This window comes from Myotis nattereri (genome assembly GCF_964212035.1).
Source record: "Myotis nattereri genome assembly, chromosome: 12".
In the NCBI taxonomy this organism is placed as follows: domain Eukaryota; kingdom Metazoa; phylum Chordata; class Mammalia; order Chiroptera; family Vespertilionidae; genus Myotis; species Myotis nattereri.
The window spans coordinates 34,515,500-34,540,646 of record NC_138087.1 but is presented as its reverse complement, the minus strand read 5'-3'; the positions used below and the strand labels follow the sequence as shown (position 1 = coordinate 34,540,646).

General features: G+C 38.8%; 1 protein-coding gene across 1 annotated transcript in view; it reads left to right on the top strand.

The window, feature by feature from the left end:
- JAK2 (Janus kinase 2) overlaps window positions 1–21,659 on the top strand; it is a 101,659-nt gene extending 80,000 nt beyond the window's left edge. Inside the window, exons 19-26 of the mRNA XM_081103422.1 lie at window positions 506–642; window positions 2,814–3,003; window positions 3,578–3,702; window positions 3,874–4,046; window positions 9,282–9,399; window positions 11,732–11,845; window positions 13,264–13,404; window positions 21,243–21,659. Coding sequence (XP_080959548.1) covers window positions 506–642; window positions 2,814–3,003; window positions 3,578–3,702; window positions 3,874–4,046; window positions 9,282–9,399; window positions 11,732–11,845; window positions 13,264–13,371 — 965 coding nt within the window. The 3' untranslated portion in view covers window positions 13,372–13,404; window positions 21,243–21,659. The remainder of the gene's footprint in view (window positions 1–505; window positions 643–2,813; window positions 3,004–3,577; window positions 3,703–3,873; window positions 4,047–9,281; window positions 9,400–11,731; window positions 11,846–13,263; window positions 13,405–21,242) is intronic.
- Window positions 21,660–25,147: the final 3,488 nt, after the last annotated feature.

The following is a 25,147-nucleotide window of genomic DNA, read 5'->3' as shown; positions in this document are numbered from 1 at the left end:
TAAAAGAAGGCTTTTTCTCCTTCATTTACCCAATTTTAGTCTGCTACTTGATGACTAGTATATTATAAAAGTTTATCTTATTTGAGTTTTTAAAAAACAATTATTTGTTTTTTAAAAACTAGTTTTAATACATTTTATAATTCATTTTCTAAACATGAAGTAGATTTGTTTTTGTCCACTCCTTTAAAGTATGTAGCTAAATATGCATGTGTCTGACCTACAGGTATTTCCTTTTCCAGTATTACTAATTTCACAAAGAAATCAGAATATATTCTTTATCAATATAAAAACTGCCAATTTTATAAAGTAATTATTTATTCTTTGTAAAAATCTTTCTTGAAAGCCTGTCAGATTGTGGGTAATAAGTAAAGGCTCCATTAATATAATCTAAACTATTAACATTATCCTGTGTTTAGTATTTCTAAATATTTTGGTCAGCTTGAATACATATTAACCCAGAGAATTTATTTGCCAGATTATGGTGTATTATTCTTTATTTCTGCAGATTATGAATTGTTAACAGAGAATGACATGTTACCAAATATGAGGATAGGTGCCCTAGGGTTTTCTGGAGCTTTTGAAGACCGAGACCCTACTCAGTTTGAAGAGAGACACTTGAAATTTCTGCAGCAACTTGGCAAGGTAAGATGAAAGAAGTTTTTTAAGTAGTTAAATTATAGCCATAGAACATTTTATTTAGGAAAAAAAGGCTTTAAAGATTCTCTAAAGTTCACATTTCATAAAACTTTAAGGAGTATTTGTAGAAAAAGTTTAGTTGTCAGATGTTGGAGAAGTGCTGTGTTAAACAGTTATCTTTAAGAAGAACTTTTCAGAATCTTTAACATGTAATATGCATTGAACATATTCAAAAATTAGGTAACATTTCCCCAACTGATTTGACCATGGGACTGTTTCTTGGTAGAGAGTGCTTTATTTATGAAATAGAGAAAAGGACAATTAAGTCCTTCTTCTTCTTCTTCTTTTAAATCTTCAACTGAGGATGTGTTTATTGATTTTTAGAGAAGGGAAGAGAGAGAGAGAGAGAGAGAGAGAGAGAGAGAGAGAGAGAGAGAGAGAGAGAGAGAGAATATTGATGTGAGAGACAAACATCCATCGGTTGCCTCTCATACGCCCCACAACAATGAATGTGCCACGTAGATACGTGTCCAGACTGGGAATTGGACCTGTGACCTTTTGATGTACAGGACTCTTCAACCAACTGAGCCACACCAGCCAGGGCTAAATTAAGCCTTTCTACTCACTTCCTTTTTTAGTCATCCGAGGAAGAAATAATCTGATTGTTCAGAGTCTAGAAGATGTTGACTGGACCCTGTTCACTTACACAGGCCTCTCTCTCCATAGGATTCTTACAACATGGCAGCTGAGGGAAAATACCCAATGTGGAAACCATGGTCTTTTTATAACCTAATCTCAGTAGTGACATCTCATCACTGCTGTCTGGCCTGTGTAATTAGAGATTTAACTTTGAGCTTATATGTGGTCTAAGTTTTTTTAAAAATTGACTTCAAAAATATAGCTGAAAATATAGTCTCTTAGAAACTTTAGCTTAACACTATGTTGTTCTGTTCTTTAAGAATGCAATAATATCCAAAATATATTACTTTGATTAATACCCAAAGCTTAATTGTAAATATTATATATCAACTATGTATAGATAATAAACCTTAATAAAAAGAGAAGAGGAAAGAAAAAAAAAAGAGGTTTCTTTAATGACTCACCTTAAAAACAAAAAAGTGGGAACATCCCCTTAGGCTAAAAATTTACTTTCTTGAGCAAATAATACAGATTGTGTACTAATCTTATCAGGATGACATAATAAAATACCATAGACTTAGTGGCTTTACCATCAGATATTTATTTCTGATAGTTCCAGAGGCTGGAAAGTCTGAAATCAAGGTTCTGAAAGGGTTTGGTTACTGGTGAGGGCTCTCTTAGTGGTCCTCATTTGGCCACCTTATTGACAGAGAGCTTTAGTGTCTCTTCCTCTTCTTCTTTTTTTATGTTAATCCTCACCTGAGATTTTTTCCATTGATTTTTAGAGAGAGTGAAAGGGACTGAGGGAGGAGGAGAAAGAGAGAGAACTATCTGTGTGAGAGATACATCAACTGGTTGCCTCCCGTACATGCTCCGATTGGGGCTGGGGATCAGACCTGCAACCCAGGTACGTGGCATTGACCAGGAATTGAATCTCTACCCTTTGGTGCTCGGCTGGCTCGGCTGGCACTCTAAGCATTGAGCCACACCGGTCAGGGCTCTTCTTCTTTTAAAGGCACCAGTTCTATCAGATTAAGGCCTCACCCTTATGACCCCATTTATCCTTTATCGTCTCTTCACAAGTCCAGTCTCCAAATACATGCATTGGGGGGTTAGGGCTTTATCATATGAATTTTGGGGAGACATACACATTCAGTCCATAATAGACCCTTACTCCATCCAGCTCTCTGACAGTGATACCAAAGGGTGTATTGTGAAAAAGTGAAGTTCTTCCTGGAAGGTAGTGACAGATAGCATGTCCCTTGGTTTGTCTTCATAATTAATGTTCATGATTTGTGTCTAAAAGCTTTTTGGCAGTTGTTTATATTTCATCTTTTAGTTCTTTTTGAATAAATTAAATGTATATGTTTACTACCTACCTGTGGAATTACTATTTTCTTTTTTGTCTTGAAAGTTACCTAATCTAAGCTTAGGGATGTGTGCTAATTCTGACTGTTGGAATTGCTAATGTAATTAGAATTTGGTAGTGTTTGTGTGGAAAATTTGAGATTTCTGTCCTGATGTGTTGTATTGTTCAGGGTAACTTTGGGAGTGTTGAGATGTGCCGGTATGACCCTCTACAAGACAACACTGGGGAGGTGGTGGCTGTGAAAAAGCTCCAGCACAGTACTGAAGAGCACCTCAGAGACTTTGAAAGGGAAATTGAAATCCTTAAATCCCTGCAGCATGACAACATTGTAAAGTACAAGGGAGTGTGCTACAGTGCTGGTATGTTGCCGTTGAAACCTATTTTGAACTCAAGCTATGTTGTTGGCATCCTGCGTAATAGAAACATACTGTGTCAAGATGTGGACTTATAACAGTGCCCAGGGAGAGAAGACGGAAGACTGCTTGGTGATGGTGTATTGTAACTACAGGAAATCTCTAACTAGTTGGTTAATCATTCTCTTCACTGAAAATGTTTGTTATCACCCTTGCTTATGCTTATTAAGCAAATATCATTTTCAAAGAAAGAAATTGTCTTTGCTCATATTTTCTTTAAAAGTATAATATTTAAATTTGATGCTTTTTGTTCAGTACAAAGTGAGGAGAAGGAAGTTTTCTCAGCTTATTTTGATTTGCGTTACAGAAGACTAAAACAACTACTTTAAAGCTTTTTAAAACTTTTTGTTTCAAAAAGCCTGTGTTCTTTACTATTTCACCTTTAATTTACAAATAAATTCTGTCATCTTAGACTCAGATTTTATATATCTTTAAGTCATTTATGTATGGTTGTTTTTTAATATTTCATCAGTAAAATATGGCAAAGCATAACATTATGTTCCCATTTGTGTTTTAAAAGGCCGGCGTAATCTAAGATTAATTATGGAATATTTACCATATGGAAGTTTACGGGACTATCTCCAAAAGCATAAAGAACGAATAGATCATAAGAAACTTCTGCAATATACATCTCAGATATGCAAGGTACCTAATATTCTGACTATTAGTTGTAGATGAAGTGAACATGTTGAAGTAATTGTTAAGAAATTCTCTAGTTTATCTTAGATAATTAAGGGACTATAAATAGGCAAGACCATTGAAATTGATTATGTTTACAAAACTGGCTGAAAGAAAAAATGTTATTTTTATCCATAGGGTATGGAATATCTTGGTACGAAAAGGTATATCCACAGGGATCTGGCAACAAGGAATATATTGGTAGAGAATGAAAACAGAGTTAAAATTGGAGATTTTGGGTTAACCAAAGTCTTGCCACAAGACAAAGAATACTACAAAGTGAAAGAACCTGGTGAAAGCCCTATATTCTGGTGAGTATATTTTAGTATAATAAAATGAAATTTTAGAGCATAAACTTAAAACTTTATTTTTACTATTATTAATAGTTTGTCATTTATATATTTACTAGAGGCCTGGTGCATGAATTCGTGCACAGGTGGGGTCCGGCTGGCCCACCCCGATCGGGGTCAGGAGGGCGATTGGGGGGGCTGACCACGGGGAGGGGTCTCGGTCATTTGGTGGGCCGGCCCTGCCCCCTGGTTGAACTCCAGGTCAAGGGGACAATTTGCATATTAGCCTTTTATTATATAGGACTAGAAGCCCGGTGCACAAAAATTTGTGCACTCGGGGGGGGGGGGTGCGGGGGGGTCCCTCAGCCCGGCCTGTGCCCTCTCGCAGTCTGGGACCCCTCGGGAGATAACGACCTGCTGGCTTAGGCCTGCTCCGGGTGTCAGAGGGCAGGCCCAATCCCTAGGTGCAGCCCCTGGTCGGGCTCAGAGCAGGGCTGATTGGAGAGTTGGGGCGCCGCCCCCTGTCATGCACAGAGGAGGGCGGATCGGGAGGTTGTGATGCCACCCTCAGTCACGCTCAGGGTAGGGCCGATTTGGGGGTTGGGGCACCACCCCCTGTCACACTCAAGGCAGGGTCGATGAGGTTGCGGCGCCACCCCCTGTCACGCACAGAGCAGGGCCAATCAGGGGGTTGGGGCGCTGCCCCCTGTCATGCACAGAGCAGGGCCCATCAGGGGGGTTGGGGATCCATACCCTGTCACGCACAGAGCAGAGTCCATCAGGGGGTTGGTGAGCTCCCCCCTGTCATGCACAGAGCAGGGCCGATCAGGGGGTTGAGGAGCTTCCCCCTGTCACTCACAAGTAGGGCCGAGAGGGGAGTTGGGGCACCTCCCCCTGTCACACACAGAGCAGGGCGGATCAGGGGGTTGGGGCGCCGCACCCTATCACACTCAGGGCAGGGCCTATGGGGAGGTTATGGCTCTACCCCATCACACACAGAGCAGGGCCCGTGGCGGGGGGTTGGGGTGCCACACCCTGTCACACACAGAGCCGCAGGGCGATCAGGGGGTTGGGGAGCGTCCCCTATCAGGCACAGAGCAGGGCCGATCAGGGGGTTGGGGTGCCTTCCCCTGTCACAAACAGAGCAGGGTGGATAGGGAGGTTGTGGCCCCGCCCCCTGTCACACACAGAGCCACAGGGCGATCAGGGGGTTTGGGCGCTGCCCCCTGTCACGCTGATCCCGGTGCTGGGAGGCATATTACCCTTTTACTATATAGGATAGAGGCCTGGTGCACGGGAGGGGGCCAGCTGGTTTGCCCTGAAGGGTGTCCTGGATCAGGGTGGGGGTCCCCACTGGGGTGCCTGGCCAGCCTGTGTGAGGGGATGATGGCTGTTTGCAGCTGGTCACACACCCTTCAGGGTGGGGGTCCCCACTGGGGTGCCTGGCCAGTCTGGGTGAGGGGCTGAGGGCTGTTTTCAGGCTGGCGGGTGACTGAAGCTCCCAACCACTCCTTTTTTTATTTTTTATTTTTTCTTATTCTGGGCCAGCTTTAGCTCTGAGGCTTGGCTCCAGCTCTTAGGCCTCCACTGCTGAAAGCAGGTATCTGGTTTGTTTGGGTTCTATAATCGAAACATTGTTTCAACTCCAGCTCTGCGATCCCGGCTGGCTGAAAGAAGTTTCTGGGGTTTTGTTTAGCTTCTATATTTGTAACAGTGTTTCAAACTGCAAGCTCAGAGGCCGGCAGCGGCAGGCGGGGAATGTTGGAGTCCTCCGTCACTGAAGCAAGCAAGCCTCATGTTCGCTTCAAGCTGCCTGGCTGCTGGCCGCCATCTTGGCTGGCAGTTAATTTGTGTATCGCCCTAATTAGCCAATGGGAAGGGTAGCGGAGGTATGGCTAATTACCATGTTTCTCTTTTATTAGATAGGATAATAGTAGCAAAAATTTCTCATGTACTTGCATTGGGCTTACATGTGTGTCATGGATTATCTCATTTAATCCTCATAAGAATCCTTGGAGAATATGTATTAATATCTCATTTTAAGCATGAAGGAACTGAATTGTAGACAGGGTAAATAGCTTGCTCAAGGTCAAGGGTTTTTAGTTTCCACATATTATATCAAGTGAAATCATTTGGTATTTGTCTTTTTCTGTCTGACTTATTTCACTTAGCATGGTACCCTAGAGGTGTTGGAGGTCCTAGGGAGATGGATGAAAATGGTGAAAGGGAATAAGCAGTACAAACTTCCAGTTATAAAATAAGTCACAGGGGTATAATGTACAGTACAAGGAAGATAGTCAGTGGTATAATAACTTTGTATGGTGACAGGTGGTTACTAGATTTATCACTATGATCACCTCATAAGCTATGTAAATGTTGAATAACTATGTTGTACACCTGAAACTCATATAATATTATATGTCACTATACTTTAAGAGAAAGAAAAGAAAGTATTACTTAATTTTTTTTAAGTTTACCATAAGAAGAGGGTAAGAACAAGAGGATGAGGGCTTGTAAGTGAATGACATAATTGCAGAGCAAACAGGGAGCAATTGGGGCTAGAATGATATTGAGCCCTGTACAACATGTTAAAGAGGTCAGCCTTTATTTAGTAAACATTGTGTAGGTGAAAGATTTAGAGGCTTTATCCAGGGAATAACATTGTGAGAGTCATATTTTAGGAATATGAATTTACTTTTTTTCCCCCTCCACCTTTACTTTTGGTGCAGTATATCAGTTCTCAAAGTATGGGGACTCCTTGTACCCCCTTTAGGGAGTCTGTTATCAAAAGTTATTTTAATACTAAGATGTCATGTGCTTTTTTCACTCTCCTTTTTTCATGAATAGATAGTGGAATTTTCCACAGGTTATACTCTTATATTCTCTGTTAAACAAAACAGTAAAGAAACTTTAAAAATGTAAAACAGCCGAAACCGGTTTGGCTCAGTGGGTAGAGCGTCGGCCTGCGGACTGAAGGGTCCCAGGTTCGATTCCGGTCGGGGGCGTGTACCTGGGTTGCGGGCACATCCCCAGTGGGAGATGTGCAGGAGGCGGCTGATCGATGTTTCTCTCCCATCGATGTTTCTAACTCTCTATCTCTCTCTCCCTTCCTCTCTGTAAAAAATCAATAAAATATATATTTTTTTAAAAAATGTAAAACAATGCTACTCTTCTCACAGAAGCATTCTTTTTATAGTAATTTCAGCTTTTTTTCAGTAATTTTTAAGAGTGTATAGGGGCCTTTGACCTAATGGTTGGAGAACTCGCTTAGAGGGTACATTAAGGTGAGGCTAACAGCAGGGAGAAGCTAGAATGAAAACAGTTTTATTACTGAGTAAGCATTAATCCAGAAGGTATTGTGCATCAAAAGTAATCTGCTTATAGATTGCAAAGAGAGAAAGAAATCTTATTCTTTCTTATGGCCAAGCAAATTCAACCCATTATATACATTTTCTCATGATAAACAGTAACTAGTCCTCAAGTGAGAGGACTTGACATCACATTTGTCACACATGGTTCATCCTAAAGTCACTGGGTAATTGAAGTCACCAGGTATTAGCTAATTGGCTTTACCAAAGGAAAAATTAACTTATGACAAGAGATAATTTTGTAACTTGGAAGGAGTCAGGTATCTACCCTCTCACAGAAACTGAGAAGTAGGGGTGCTAACTTCCTTGATGATTATATTACAAAGAGATGGTTCCCAGGTTCTTGAGAAAAACATATCATAAAGCTGTCAAGAGGCATTTGAGCAAAAGCTTTAAAAAATACTTACATACATTTGAAAGAGATAAAGAATTTACAATGGTAAGTTTTCTAAAATAAATGCTTTAAGGAAAGAGGGGGAAGAGTCATTTTCCTCATTTTCAACAAGGAGAATTATATTTTTGATTTGTATTTATTCTTACAGTAGTGATGGGAGAGAGAAACAGCCTTGCAAATTGGGGGAGGGAGGAGTGAGGAGGCGATTACAGGAGTGCTTTCAGTATAACCGAAGGATGAGAATAGTTTACAATGGTTGGGGGAGTAGTGCTGTCTTCAGGGATGTTATGTTCCATTTGTGGGCTAAAGCTAACATTTATTTAAAAATATAAATATGTTAAGTGTTTTTAAAAACAATATAAAATTAATATAGCATTGCATGGTTAATTGTGTGGTATAGGCTACAAGTATTTCAGTAGAAATTCAGTAGCATTGGGTCATAAAAACCTTGAGTAGTCAGAGAAGGATTTATGGAAGTGAGCATATTTTAAAGGAGAGATTAAATTTTTCTAATTTATAGTTTAAATCTCATCAATCTTAAATGGATCTCTGTCATCACTCTCTATAATATGGATAAACTTAGCAATGTAACCAGGATATTCACAGTCCATTAGCCAAAATTCTCCCTTGGTTAGTGTTGATACTTGAGTAGATAATCGCACCATTTCTCCCGGACTTTCTAATTTTCTGTGCTCCTTTACAAAATTCACTTCCTTGGGATGAGCAGGTTTTTTGTTTTATATGTTAATAGCTTCAAGTCTTGCTCCAGTTTAGAAGCAATGTTTTCTCTCTATGGTACTTCGCAGTTAACCCTGGTGTTTCCTATAGAGACAAAATGTTTTTTTGTTTGTTTGTTTTTTGTTTTGAGTTATCTTTGTGTATTTGGAGGTTCCTAAGACCACTCTCAGGTTTGATATTCACTAGGAGGATTCATAGCACTCAGCATACAGCCATATTCGTAGCTATGATTCCTTACAGGGAAAGGACACAAAGCAAATCAGCAAAGGGGAAAGGAGTCTGGGGCAAAGCTGGAGGAAACCAAGCACAATCTTCCAAGGTCCTCTCTCAGTAAAGTCATGTGGGACACACTTCCTTTTCCCAGCAGTAATTGTGACAACACAATGCCCAAGGTTTGTATTGGGACTGGACACGTAAGCACCCTCTGCCTGGTATGTACTACAATTTCAGACTCCTAGAGGGAAAGTGGGCATTCAGCACAAACCATGTAGTTTGCAGAAACATTTTAGGCACAGTGAGCCCCTCTTATCATTTAGGGAATTGTGGAAACACTCCTGAAATCTAAGTTCCTGGTACCAGTCAAGTGTCAACATTGCAAGCAGGCCTTTTTTAGGATGACAGCCTCAAGCCTGCTATGTTAATGCTTTCCTGTACATCTTGCTCTTTTTTTTTTTTTTTTAATCCAATTGGTTTGCAGCTACAAACAAGAGTTGACACATCAAGTAACCGCCTTTTAAATGCTTTCCTATTTCACAGGTATGCTCCAGAATCACTGACAGAGAGCAAGTTTTCTGTGGCCTCAGATGTGTGGAGCTTTGGAGTGGTTCTATATGAACTTTTCACCTATATTGAGAAGAGTAAAAGTCCACCAGCGGTCAGTATGTTTTTATTTACTTTCAACTTTTTTTTTTAACATGAGAAAAGCTTTGCCAAACAATAATAGTAAGCTTAAAGCTTATCTAGCCTCTTCTTGCTTATTTGTATTACAACATCCAACAAAATAACCCTAAACTTATTGATTAAATTAACTTGAATTTTTTAAAAGAAGAGGGGTAGAGTACTGTCCTATATAATATAAGCCTAGGGGGCATCGCACGATGTCACAAGAGGGTCGCCACAAGACGGCCGGCAGGGGAGGGCAGTTGTGGGCGATCAGGACAGCAGGGAAGGGCAGTTGTGGGGAACCAGACCTGCAGGGGAGAACAGTTGGTGGCGAGATCAGGCTGGCAGGGGAGGGCAGTTGGGGGCCATTAGGCCAGAGGGGAGGGCAGTTGGGGGTGAGATCAGGCCGGCAGGGGAGGGCAGTTGGGGGTGATTGGGCTGGAAGAAGAGGGCAGTTGGAGGCGATCAGGCCGGCAGGGGAGCAATTAGGCATCAAGTAGGCCGGCAGGGGAGCAGTTAGGTGGTGATCAGGCTGATTGATAGGCAGAAGCGGTTAGGGACGATCAGGCAGGAAGGCAGGCAAGTGGTTAGGAGCCAGCAGTCCCAGATTGTAAGAGTGATGTCCGACTGCCAGTAGTTGGACATCCCACAAGGCATCCCAGATTGGAGAGGGTGCAGGCTGGGCTGAGGGACACCCCCCCCCTCCCGTGCACGAATTTCGTGCAGTGGGCCTCTAGTTTACTATATTCTCTTAATATTATTCTTAGTACATCCAATAACTCATTCATTCTAGGAATTATTGCAAAAGTTAAACTTTTAAAGTAGTTTTTTTCTGATCATTGTAGAATTTTCTTTAATATTGAAAAGTATGAAAAAAATCCTCTCCAATTCAACTACTCAGAGGTAACTATTTTAGTACTGTGGTATGTTTCTTCCTGGCTTCTTTTAATTTTATATGTAAAAGTGAAACTGTATTAAAATAATTTTTTTATAAAATAAAGGTTATACTATACAGCTTGCTGTCTTGTTTTTTTTAATTAAGTATTAGAGCATGTATATTTTCCTTTACTAGTAACTACTTACTGAAAATCTGGCTTCTAACTTTTGGATAGCATTTCATAATAAGGATGTAATTTCTAAACAGTTATTTTCCATTTTCAGTCTTTTATGTAACACCTCAATGAACATAGTGAACATCCTTATACATAAATATTTGTTTCTCTGTGGTTGTCACCTTGGAATAAAAGTTTAATAATAGATGAAAGGTTATGAACTCTTTTAAAGGTTCTTGAGTTTTTCAGAATGCTTTCCAGAAAAGCATTTCCAGAGATTGCATTCTCAGTAGCAGTGCACAGGGCATGTGCATGTCATCATTTGACAGTATCCACTATTGTGTTTTTATGCAGCTTTGCCAAATTGGTAGGAGAGAAGTTGCATCTATTTGACTTGAAATTGCATTTCTCCTGTTAGTGTGACTGAACACGTACCTATCGGGTCTTTGGTGCACATACGTGTGTGCGTTGTCTCCTTATGTGCGTTGCCCGTTTTTATTTTGGTAATTTTTCTTACCGGTTTATAAGCGCTCTCTATATTTCAATAAAGGACGTGCTGTAAATAGTTTCCTAGCTTACAAATCAGATTTTTATGAATGTTTAACACTTGAACATATTTTTCTCTCCATGGTCTTTTACTTAAACGTTCATTCTGCACTCTTTTTATTATGCCCTCTTTTACACTCAAGTTTTTATTTCAGCTGAAATGTAATGTAATGTGACATGTTAAAACAATAGCCACCAAAAAATGTAAATATAGTTTTAGTTCACTTGTTTTGGGCCCTTCTCAGGGAATTTGTGTTGAGTATATTACATTTATAGAAATGGCATTATAGAGGTTCCACATATAACAATCCTGTCTGAAGTATTCCTGAAAAGGAAGTTTTAAAATAGTTTGACTTTTTAAAATATTTTTCATTGATTTTTTTTAGAGAGAGAGGAAGGGAGAGGGATAGAGAGGTAGAAATATTGATGGGAAAGGAACATCATCAATCAGTTGCCTCCTGCATGCCCCCTCTGGGAACCACACCTGCAACCTGGGCATGTGCCCTGACCAGGAATTGAACCAGCAACCTCTTGGTTCCTGGGTTGATGCTCAACCACTGAGTCACACCAACCAAGCAAAATAGTCTGTTTTTAAAATGTTTCAAACATATAAGAAAGCATGCATATACAGAATTGTTCCCATTTATTGAAAGAAGTTGAGAAAGATTTCTGCTTCAAATTAAATGTACCCAAAAAATCTCACTGAAATGTGGGTTTATGTTTCAGGAATTCATGCGTATGATTGGCAACGACAAACAAGGACAAATGATTGTGTTTCATTTGATAGAACTCTTGAAGAATAATGGAAGATTACCAAGACCAGATGGATGCCCAGATGAGGTCACAAATTCATTTATTTTTTTTATCCATAGTAATCATACAATTTCTTGCTCTTTTAGAACAAGGACTTCAGGTCACTTGATCAAATTTAATTGATGAGCTTTTAAATAAATAGCATCCTATATAATAATCCTATATAATAAAAGGGTAATATGCAAATAGACCAAACGGCAGAACAACTGAACAACCAATCAAAGAGTAATATGCTAATGATATGCTAAGGTTCCTCAACTGTTCGCTATGACATGCACTGACCACCAGGGGGTGGACAGTTGTCGACCAGTCACTATGACATGCACTGACCACCAAGGGGCAGACGCTCTGACCCGTAGGTTAGCTTGCTGCTGGGGTCTGGCCGATTGGGACTGAGCAAGATGGGCCAAACATGCCCTGGAGCCCTCCTGTGATCCCTCCCCAGCCCGATCGTGCACCGGTGGGGTCCCTCAGCCTGGCCTATGCCCTCTTGCAATCTGGGACCCCATGGGGGATGTCGGAGAGCTGGTTTCAGCCTGATCCCACAGGCCACTCCCCTCAGGAGGGCACCAGACACAGGGCTCATGGCTGGCGAGCGCTGCTTTGGCAGCACGAGCCTCTCCCAATTGGGACTGATTGGGTGCGAGCCTGCGACAAGCACAGTGGGGCCGGGATGAGCACGAGCCACAGGTAAGAGCTGCAGGTGGCGTTGGACTGCGGGTTTCGGCCCAACCCCTGCAGGCCACCCAGAGGGACCCCACCTATGCACGAATTCATGCACCGGGTCTCTAGTCCTATATAATAAAGAGGTAATATGCAAATTAACCCTCACACTCTTACAAGATGGCTGCCTACAACCAGGCCGGCAGGGGGTTTAGTGAGGCACGACCAAATGACTGAACAGCAGGCTGCGTGGGGCAATCAGGCTGGCAGGGGAGCCATGAGGGGTGACCAGGCCAGCAGGGGAGCAGTTGGGGGCGACCAGGCCGGCAAGGGGGGCAGTAAGGGGTGACCAGGCCGGTGGGGGGGGGCAGTTAGGAGCAACCAGGTTGGCAGGGAGGGGGCAGTTGGGGGTGACCAGGCTGGCAGGGGGGCGGGAGTTAGGGGTTACCAGGCAGGTGAGCGATTAGGAGCCAGTGGTCCAGGATTGTGAAAGGGATGTCTGACTGCCGGTTTAGGCCCAATCCCTGGAATCGGGCCTAAACTGGCAGTCGGACATCCCCCAAGGGGTCCCAGATTGGAGAGGGTGCAGGCTGGGCTGAGGGGGACCCCCACATCGTGCATGAATTTCACACACCAGGCCTCTAGTAATCATATAACTGTGGATCTAGGCACAGATACCTATATGGAAGAATTAAGTGGGAGTTCTAAATTCATGTCTTCTGCTAATTAAAAAAATAGCACTTTGTGTTCATTGTAATTCTGGTTTATTTTCTCTTTTACAGATCTATGTGATCATGACAGAATGCTGGAATAATAATGTAAATCAACGTCCGTCTTTCAGAAACCTAGCTCTTCGAGTTGATCAAATAAGGGACAACATAGCTGGATGAACGAAATGAACTTCACTCTGAGACCAAAATAAAGTTAGAGAACAAAGTTTTGTATTTCACATTGTTGTGGACTATTACTACATATGTCATTGTTATGTATATCATGATGCTAGCCACAAAGATGTGGAAATATCTGCTCAAAACTTCCAAAGTATAGTGAGTTTTTCTTTATGGGGACACCAGTAAAAGAAATTGATGAAAGTTCTTAGTAAAGAATTTTGTAAAAAGTTTCATGAACTTAGTTGATTAACATCACTTTTATTTGGCAAAAGAAAAAAATAGATGTTTTTTAACTCAGAATTTTGAGAGATGAAAAAATTGTAATATAAATTTTACAATGTTAAAGAAGCACAGAATATATATGTACATTTTTTACCACAGTGAATGTATAATACCTTGGCATCTTGTGTGATCTTTTACACAAGGGCTGGTTCATTATGGTGTTTTCTAATTTTTCCATAGTTGATCTATAATAACTTCACTATACAAACAAATTAAGATGCTCAAATAATTGAGTAAGCACTTTTGTGTTCTTGTTCATCTGTATCACTGGCCAGCAATATAAAAGCAGGTGTACACTTTTTGCTTATCATTTTATGTACTGTAAATATTTTTCAAAGAAAAGGGAACAAATGTTTAGTTTTATTTGTATAGGGATTTCCCTAACTATAAAGAATACATTTTGAAATGGAACAAGTTTACAAGCTGTAACACAATCTATTTTCTTATTTGTCTCCCTTGTATCTATTTGTGATGAGTATGTTGTTGTTTTTTTTAAATAGATCTCTAAATTTTTCTAAGACTGGTAAATAGTTTTCTTTTAAAATTTTGAGATTACAAATGCAGGATTATTGTCATCCCTTGAGCTATTGGCTGTCAGTATGATTCTTCAATCCTTGGAACCTATCATCATGCATTAAACTTAACCTATTAAGATTCATAGTATGGGTTAGGGATGTTTTTTAAGACTGTATTTTAGGGATTTCAGAAATCTCTTGTAGTCTCAGAATAAATTTTTTCTTAGAAAATTTAGAAAGTCTTATATTCAAAGGAGAAATGAGAGGAAATTGGTAAAAAAAAAAAAAAAAGTATGCTTGTTATTTTATTCCAGAATGCTAGTAGAAAATTCATAATATTCCTCTAAGAAAAATGAGAGTATACTTATTTTCAGTGAAGTATAATGGGTTGTTCATTGTCATCAATTGTTTTAGTGCTACTCCATTTTATACACCGTACATAATATAAGGCGGTATTTATTGTTATTTATAAAAAGTTTAAAATACTTAGTATTTGGGTTAAAAAGAAAATAATTTCTTAATCTAGTTTCAGTGGTATGTGCTATTTTTTTAAACAGACTTTTAATTATTTTTCTGATTATTTTTTGGAGCTAGTTTTAAAGTGCAAATTCTGTAAGAAAAAATTCTTCACATGTAAAGTTTGAGATTCTTTTGGTTAGAAGGAAGGAAAGAGGAGAAATTCTTTTTACATGATCTTTAAAATATTTTAGTGGTTGCCGAATAAAAAAATCATTTAAAATTTTAAAAGGTTTCTACTAAATATTTTGATGAAAGTTGAATATAGTTTTTATTTAATTTGTAAAGACTCTTCAAGATCTGTAAATACAGTGCAATTAAAGATCTCCATTTTCCTACTTTTCAAATCAAAAGTATGATGATGTGCTTGATTTCAGATTTTTGTATTAAAACTTAAGTTCTGAAAGGTAGAATTTTAAAGGTCTAAAACATTTTGTTTGTTTTTATTTATTTTATTATTATTATTTTCTATTGATTTTAGAGAGGAAGGGAGAGGGAGAGGGAGAGAGAGATGGAAGCATCAATGAGAGAGAATCATTGATCGGCTGCCTCCTGCATGTCCCCTACTGGAGATCTAGTCTGCAATCCTGGGCATGTGCCTCTGACTGGAATTGAACCCAGGATGCTTCAGTCTGCAGGACGGTGCTCTATCCACTGAGCCAAACCAGAGAGGGCCATTTTGTTTGTTTTTAAAAACAAGGATGTTAACTAATTTTTTTTTAAACGTTTTTAATGTTTCAATTTTTAGTTGTAGAGAAGAAATACTTTATAAGCATTTTTAAGTATTTAGAGTTGATGACTACTTTATTGTAAAATGTTAAGTTTTCAAGAGAATTATTATTCATTAAGGGTTAGTAGTGTTTTAAATTTTGATTTTGACTATACATGAAAAGAAATTGAACCTGTAGCTGTTTAGTTGTTTCTGCACAAGAAATAGGTAATTACTGTACTAGTTAATGCCAAAATGTTTCTTCAAGTTAATATTCTTCAGAAATGAGGATAAAGATTTTTTTAGAATTCTGTAATTCTGTAAATATTCTGGTATAGTAAGTTATACAGTCTTTATATAAATAATTCCTTATATCCATGGCTACCTGCTTTGGGAAACAGTCACTTTTTTATGTTATTTATACATGTGCTGCCAGTACACTGTAATTTGCTGTGAAGGAGTGCTTTCTTACAACCCAAGACTTCTGCTATAAAGTCAAGTGAAATTTTTGTCACAACTATAACTTCTGATATTTCAATTTTATTTAAACAATTTTATTATGGAGTAGACATCAGGAAATACCCATAGTTCTATACCTGGGAGCCATTCTCCATGGGGTGGTGTTATATGGCCAGTTTATGAAGATGTGTTAAGTTTTTCATTGTGCCTTTAGCATGTTCCCCAAAATTGAAATATTGATGTAATAAATATTCAGACGTTATTTTCTTTTTTATTGTCTTTTAAATACCCCCACCAAGGAAGTGGGGGTATACACATTGGTTTAGGGATGTGCAGAGAAAGCCTGTTATAAAAGTAAACTTACCTTTAGATTTTTTTTTTAAAGAAATGCTTCCTAAGATTATACTGCATGTTCTTATGAACATGACCATATCCACTGTAGTTCTGGTATTTAAATGATTTCTAATGAAAGTTTCTCTAGTTTTCCAGTGTTACTTACTAAAGCTCTTTCACTTTGTTATCCTATATAATAAAACCCTAATATGCAAATCGACTGAAAGGCGGAACAACCCATCGATATGACCAGCACTGACCACCAGGGGACAGACGCTCAATGCAGGAGCTGCCCCCTGGTGGTCAGTGCGCTCCCACAGGGGCAGTGCCGCTCAGCCAGAAGCTGGGCTCCCAGCTGGCGAGCACAGTGGCAGTATCAGGAGCCTCTCCCGCCTCCACTGCAGGTGGGTGGTAAGGAGCAAGGGGTCCCAGACTGCGAGAGGGTGCAGGCCGGGCTGAAGGACACCCCTCCCCCCCCAGTGCATGAATTTCATGCACCAGACCTCTAGTATCAGAATAAATAATAAGAATAAGAATAAGGATGCCAGCAAGATTACCCAAGCAAAAGACTAGATTATATGAGATAAGCTTCATTTTATTTAAGAAAAACATCTGAGTATGAATATCAGAAATTTTATGTTTTCTCCCAGGTTTGGGTTGGTTGTAATTAATTTCAAGGTAACTAGATGCTAAGTGTTTCATGATGCTGATAGTAACAGAGAGATTTCAGAATGACACAGAGAAGAGAATTTAAAAATTTTCACATTAGTCAAATTTATAGTCAAGCCTTTAACTTTTCATATGAGTGAAATTTCATATGAGTAAAATGTGCATTATATACCTAATTATTAAAATATTTAATGTTTTTACTTTTTTGCAATATGTCGTTTTTTTAGATTAAGAAATTAATTTATATTGTGCTTCTGCCAGATAGCATTGCTTAATTGGTGCAGGCCCTAAATATGGTTCATTCTTTTCCTAAATATGGTTCATTCTTTTTCAGTCTTACAAATGTATAAAGAAAAGCCTTGTCTCCAGTGAAACACCAATCTTTATTAATACGGTTTTAAAACTTGTTAATGATTTGCTTTTTATGTTGGTCTCAGCCTATCAGTAACTAACGTTGTGCTTAGACTGGTCCCATGGTTCTTATTATGATTGCCATTTAGCAATAACCATCATTGTTGGGATGGAAAGATGGGAGAGGGAGAGGGATGGGAGAAAGAGGAGTGAGGCAGAGAGGGAACATGCATTGGCCTAAGGTTCTGCTTTCAAATGTTGGGGCTCGAGCTTTCATGGGCTCATGGGCCCACTATAAAACGTAAGAGCAGGAATTTAAAGCTTGGGAAGAAAAGAAAACAAGTGGCCCAAATGCTCATTTATTGAAATTAAACCAAGATCTTTAAAGCAAAAGAGCCTTGGTGGAGATAGTCCCCTGGTTCTTCTAGTCTGTGGCTGCATTGTGTTTATTGGAGATAATCTTCTTTGAAGTGGATGTCTCATCAAGCAAAGCTTGAGTCATACATTTAATAGAAGAAAACTCAACTGTTAGGCCTTACACTATATAAATATTCCATTATAAGGTCTTTCTATGCATAGCAATTGTTTAACATCTTGTTTTTGAACATAACTGTAACGAATTTATAAAACGAGAGGGTTAAAAGATCTCAGAATCCTTGTTCCAATTATCCATATTCTTAGGTTTGGGGAATAGTTTTGTTTTTAATAACTGCAGTAGGAGGCACTCCTATAAATGATATTTATCAGGGTCAAGTAAGTCAGCTTTGAGTAGTGTGAATAGACAGAAACATAGATTTTAGATCTGACTTGATAAATAACATTAATAGTGCAGGACGGTAAGGAAAAGATTGTGTTTAAACAAACAAGCAAACAAAAGAACTTTCACAGCCAAAAGCTTTAAGGGTTTATTGAACCATATGCTAGCCAGAAAAGGACCAGATCCTGGGGCAGAAGTCTAGACCACATCAACAGAACTACATAGAAAAGATACACATGTCTGCCATTATGGCGTTGACGAGCACTTTTATACATTATGTTTTGAAGAAGAAAAATGTAAGTTGTTTTGGAAGAATTTACATTGGTTACAGATAACATGTGTGGGAAAAAGTGATGTAGAGGCAGTTTTATGGTAGGTGCCCAGTCGGTAAGAAGAAATATTTACTACTTTTTGATTGATTACAGGCAACAGTTCTGAAAGTTCATGTATATATGCAGGATGTGGTGGTGTCTAGTGATTGGCTAATAAACTCCTGCAGGTTGATTTAAAGTTCCAATATGCATTCAGGAGTGTGAGTAGACTTTTGTTAGTTGGCCCACAACTGTGTTAACTTAAAAAGGGACCTGGCCAATGTGGTTCTGTTGGAGTGTCGTCCCGTGCACCAAAAGAAGGCTGTGGGTTTGATTCCCAGTTGGGGTACATATTTAGGTTACAGGTTTGATTCCCACTTGGGGGGTGTGGGAAGCAGCCGATCCATGTTTCTTGAATCAATGTTTCTCTCTCCCAGTCAATCAAATTAAAATTAAAAAGCCTTTCAAAGTGAGAGGTAACAAGTATTTCTTTAAAATCAGTAAAGATGGGCATTTGGGATGCACTGATTCAGGTAGAAGCCCAAATAGTGTTTCAGTTAGGAGACAAAGCAGTGGGTATTCATGAGAAAGAGAAGAAGGACGATTACATTAATAGAAGGAAGGCATTTCTACTGGTTCAGATAATAATGATATTAATTTTAAACAGTGTTTTATATTTAATTTGGAATTTGGTGGTCAGTCCATTAGTCATAAGAACTGCTTTCTTGTTATCTTTGTAAAGAATTCTTTGGGACACAATGTTTGCCTAATCCCAGTCTAAAGGTTCTTTTGCCCTATTTTAACATTCCAAAGATTTGAGGCAGTTCTTCTGGCAGAGCAGCTCCATATTAAAGTGGCTCTGTTTATATTATTGTTTACATTTTCACGCTTTTCAAGATTTTTTTTCTTGAAAGCATTGCTGATCAATTATTGGAAAGCAGTACTGATCAGTTATGAAAGGATCCTTCATCCTCCATTGTCAGGTGGCTCATTTTGTTGTCATCCCATTGTTAGTCCCTCACAGCTGGGACGACTCATTCCTGGGATATTATTTAGAAGGGACAGTGGTTTTTTAGCAGCCTTCGGCCACATTTGAGGAATAAGAGTGCCAGAATAGAAAAGGCTTTTAGCGTCATGTTTTTTTTTTTGATATCTTCTATGGTTTCTTCAGATTTTTCATATTAAGTCTCATAGGCCTTAATGATCATCTTAAAATGTTGAGCAACTATTATTAGAGTGGTGTCTTTATAACACTGAGCTATGCAAACAAAGATGACAGCAAAGATTTTTATAATAACAAAATACTAAGTTCATTTTAACAAATAGATCTGTTCCAGAAGGCTATATCTGAAGATAATAAAGAACCACGAGGTGTAAGCAAGCACTGTGCAGCACCTACTTGAGTGTTTATATTATTGTTTACAGCTGTTTGCGTAGGTAGCTAGATATTAAGGAAGCAAAGGGAAGCAGACATTATTAAGCATGATCAACTGGGAAGCATGACCCTGCTTGCTTCACCAGGAAGTTGTAGCTTCACATCACCACCGCCCCGCCTCAGGGAACCACTGGTCTGTTCCCCACAGATCACTGGGGGAAGAGATAAAACACTGAAGAGGGAGGTAAGCACATGTGCAGTCGAAGTCCAAATGGCCCAGGGGAAGGCGCTTCTATGAGGCACGCATAGTAGGAGCCAAAATAGCAAACATAGCCTGTCAATCTAACCTGGGGAAAGAAAGGATTGGTTGGGAGGTGGACCCATCAGAAGCTCGAGAAAGTTTGGGAAGTTGATTGGTTATTTCAGAAAAGCTCCTGGTCCAAGACTGAGATAATATAACCCCAGGGAGCAGAGTTCTCTCTCTCAGTGTCCTGCACTGGCCCCATTTGTTACTCCCCGTAGTAACCATGTGCATTTAGCAGTCCCACCTGGGGCCTGTAGCAAACTGCATGGGTTCCAAAGGAGCTATAATATGAAACAGAACTCTGGACACTGGCCTTTGTTTTGGCCTTGATGAAGACAAATTTGGACTTTACCCATGGCAGGAGGAACAGAGATGGGACATTGGAAACCCAGGGGCAGCCGCCTATTTCCACCCAAATAAATTTTACTACCAGCCTTTCAGGAGACCCATTTATTTCCAAAACTATTAACAGAGGAAGAAATTTCCAAAAGTTGATAGAACTGTAAAGAACCGTCTATTGCCTTGCCAGCGTGGCTCAGTGGTTGAGCGTTGACCTGTGAACCAGGAGGTCATGGTTCGATTCCCAGTCAGGACACATGCCCGGGTTGTGGGTTTGATTCCCAGTGTGGAGTGTGCAGGAGGCAGCCAATTCATGATTCTCTCTCATCATTGATGTTTTTCTCTCTCTCTCCCTCTCTCTTCCATATATATATATATATATATATGTATATATATATATATACACCCACCAGTCTATTTCCTAAAAATGATTTAGACATCTGAGACCTGAGGAACAATGAATATGGTGCTGGGAAAAGTTTTTTTCCAGATCTGATATTAATTTCACATGCAATGGGAATTTTCCTAACTTTTTTAATGTCTCTTATTTTAGGATTACTAAAATAACTGTGGAAGATTAGAGTATTGAGTTAGAGCAGTGATGGCGAACCTATGACACGCGAACTCATTTTTTTGGTTGATTTTTCTTTGTTAAATGGCATTTAAATATATAAAATAAATATCAAAAATATAAATCTGTGTTTTACTATGGTTGCAAATATCAAAAAATTTCTATATGTGACACGGAACCAGAGTTAAGTTAGGGTTTTCAAAATGCTGACACACTGAGCTGAAAAGGTTCGCCATCACTGAGTTAGAGCATAACTCAATCAAATGCCAAAAATTCTTTGGCTCTAGTAATTACCTAGGTCATTTTCTTTCTTTCTTTTTTTTTTTTAAAGATGAGTGAACTCCAATATTTCTTTAAAAAAATGTTTTTATTTATTTTAGAGAGAGGAAGGGAGAGGAAGAAAGAGACAGAAACATTGATGAGAGAGAAACATCAATTGGCTGCTCCTGCACATCCACTACTGGGGATCAAGCCTGCAACTCAGGCATGTGCCCAGTCCAGGAATCGGACCAGTGACCTGGTGCATGGGATGACACTCAACCAACTGAACCACACCGGCCAGGCCCTAGGTCATTTTCTTTTAGCTCCAACTCACCTACTTAATGGCCATATTTTTAGTAGAGTGCTTTCTTCTTTCTAAATTAAAAAAAGACTGTATATGTGAGAGTTTATTTCTGAGCTCTTCATTTATTCCATTGGTCTGTATGTTTGCCAGTATCATACTGTTTTGATCACTGTAGCTTTGGTAGTAAGTTTTAAAATCAGGAAGTGTGACACTTTCCACTTTGTTGTAGTTTAAAAATAAAAACAACAAAAAACTTTTGGTTATTTGGTGTCTCTTGAGATTCCATATGAATTTTAAGATGGGTTTTTCTACTTCCACAAAAAGTGTCATTGGGATTTTGATAGGGATTGCATTAAATCTTTAGTATACTTTGGGTAGGAGTAATGTCCCTCTTTTGTGGGTTGTCTCATTTTATCCATACAACTATGAGGTAGGTGCCATTTTTTTTTTTCATTTTAAATGTGTGCAGACTGCAGTTAAGCAAGATAAAATAAATTCCCAAATCCTACATGTACAAAGAATGGATGCTGAAATTTAGGCAGTCTGATTCCAATATCAGAGTTCATATCACTTCATCATGCTGCCTTTAACAGTTTTGGCAGCACACATATAAAGCAGCAATAAAGTAGATAAACTGCAGGTACATTTCCCAGGTAGCAAGATGACAAAATCATTTTAGTTCCCAGTATAAATAAGTATATTTTCAGTTGGATAACTAACTATATCCTGTCCTATAAACAAAATAGTTAAAGTGTACAACAATTTGATTAAGTGTAGAAAGTAAGTCTTTATGAAAGGAGCAGTGTAAGGATGAGGAAAGTTGAAAGTAAATGAACTCCCTGGCCAATGTTTCTCAGTGGTTGAGCATCAACCCATGTACCAAGAGATCACCAGTTCAATTCCAGGTCAGGGCACATGCCCAGGTTGTGGGCTTGATCCCCAGTAGGGGGCGTGCAGGAGGCAGCAGATTGATGTTGATGCTTCTCTCACATTGATGTTTCTATCCTCTCTCCCTCTCCCTTCTTCTCTCTAAAAATCAATAAAAACATACATTATAAAAAATAAGTGAACTTTTATTAACTTTAAATAATAACTATTATTTAAATTGAATACTCTCAAGTCTAGACATACATATGGTTTTTTAAGGGACTAAATCATGTTTTCCATAGTCACCAAAATATTTGCTACGTGAAGGAGGATTACTGGGGTGCAAGAAGAGGATCAGAGGTTTAGTTGAAATCATTTTATAGCTAAGTCCAAAGAAGTTACCTTAACTCTCCTACATCACAGATCTGAATAAGAATAAAGCCAGGCTAAAGCCCAGCTCTTCTGACTCTGATAGATGCTGTATATACTAAAACATGCTAAATTACCTTATTTTTTTGAAGAAATGAGCCCAGGTTGTAAACAAACCATAAACTTTACTTATTTAACCTTTCAACAAATCTTTTTTGAGAACCTACAGTGAACAAGGCACTATGCTAAGTACTGTTAGGAAACAAAAATGTTTAAAGCCTCAAGGGATTTTTAGTTGAGAAGGGAGTAGGATGTATCTTCAGAAAGCATTACAAAGATAACCTGCAAATATCTAGGGGAAAAAACAACATGAAGAAGTAGCACATCTCTAAAAGGAAGTTACTTCTGATGAAATGGCAGTAGAGGAAATCAGTGGTAGGTAAAACTGAAGCATTATCAGTTATGCATATAATATAGCAAATATATATTTAATATATTGGAATCAGGTAAATAACCTTGGAAGTGTAAACCTAGAACCAAGGTTGCAAAATTATTTTGTATGATGGTGTACGACTCAGAGAATTATGCCAAGTACAGCCATATATAACTATTATTTACAGCTGTCAGTTCAGAACTTGTAGACAGAACACATTGTATTTTCTCCACAAAATAGCCTCCCTTCCTAATGTACTTAGTCATCATAATGACACCATAATTCTCTTGTCATCAGAGATGAGAATCCTTGAATAAACACATTTGATTCTTGTTTTTATTTCTTGTACTCTTTCCAATCTTCCTCCTTACTGCATCAATTTCATTTTTTGTACTCCCTTATAATTTCATGTCTGTTCTATCGTAATAACCTAATTACTCTTTCTACATTTTCACATTAGTCCTACACATCATTGTCAGGCCATTATTCCCACAGTATAGTACAGTTTAACCATGTCACTCTTCTGCTCAAAAGCTTTTCAACTCACCCCATTTCCTGCAGAATAAAGTTCAACACTCCAGAGTGTCACCAGAGGCAGAGCTAGATTTTAACATCAAAAGAGCCTGGGTTAGGGCCTGCTGTGTGATTGAACAACAGGAAGAAAGTACTTTTTAAAGATATCATCATTTGACTGACTTTTCCACCTGTCTCCTTGTATTCCTTTCATACGCCTTTAACTAGCATCCTTTTATTATAATATTAACAACTGTTATGCCAGTATATTTTAAGTTATTGAAAAGGTACCACTTTTCAGGAGAATTATGCTCAGGAGGGTTAACTTCGTCTGCTCCCCTTTGTAAATGAGGATTCTGTCATTTGAAGACCTTCAAAACATGTCCCAAACTGCCTTCCCTAGATTTTTCTCCCACTATTCATCAATAATAACTTGCCAATCCAGCTAGACTAGTTTACTCACCATTTTCTGGAAGTATCTTGTAGCTTGGAACTAGAGATGTGGGGATAGAAATGGAAAGAAGTAGAAAAGTATGCTACTGATAAATTGGATGGGAGGGATTAGAAAAAAGAAACAAAAGCATGTCTCAGGTTTTGGTTTGAGCAAATACCATCCATCTAGTTGCTGGTGGGGATTTAGAAGAATTCCATCTTGAACATGTTAAATTTGAGATGCCTATTGGATAGCCAAGTAGAAATGTCCATAGGTAGTCATTTAAAATAATGGATATAGTTAAGGTAACATAAGAAAATGTTGTTAGAAAAAGGAAGCAAGTAAAGGATCAGAACCTGAGACAACCGATTGAGGATGAGGAGGCAAAGAATGGTCAGTGAAGTGAGAGAGTGTGGTTTCATGAAAGCAAGAGAACAATGTGCTTTAAGTAGAAGAAAGTGGTCAACTCTGTTGAATGTATTTACTGAAGGACCAAGTAATAGGAGCACTGTGAACTGATGGGTAAGTTCAAGGGATAAGCTTCCAGATTCTATCAGGTTGAAGAAGTTATGAGATTGGTAAGAAGTGGAGACGGTAAATGTAAACAACTGTTTTGAGAAGTTTTGCCCTGAAGGAAAGCAGGAAAATAAGGTGAAACTTCATGTGGGTGTGAAATCTTTTAGTTGGGAGATCTTAAACCACTTTTATATGGTGATGCTTGAGTCATAGAGAAAGAGAGTGACTAATGATATTAGGGAGAGAATTATAAAAGGAGTGAAATTTTGAATGTGATCCAGAGCACAAGAGAGAAATATCTCTTTACTACATCACGGACACTTTTACAACTAGGGGGAAGATGGTAAAATGGAGTAAATACAGATAGGTTTATAGATTTGGTGGTGGAAGCATGAGAGCATTTTTCTCTGATTACTTTCTCACTGAAGTTTGAAGTCAAATTGCAATCTAAGAATGATAATCTGATGGTATGCCCATGTCTGATTTGATTATTCTTTCCTTAAAGATTAAGCTGAAGTGTCTGCTTCTGGCCACATGGAGTAACTTGAACCAGGTTTGCCCTTTCTCTGTAAGGAAGTGGAGAATGAAA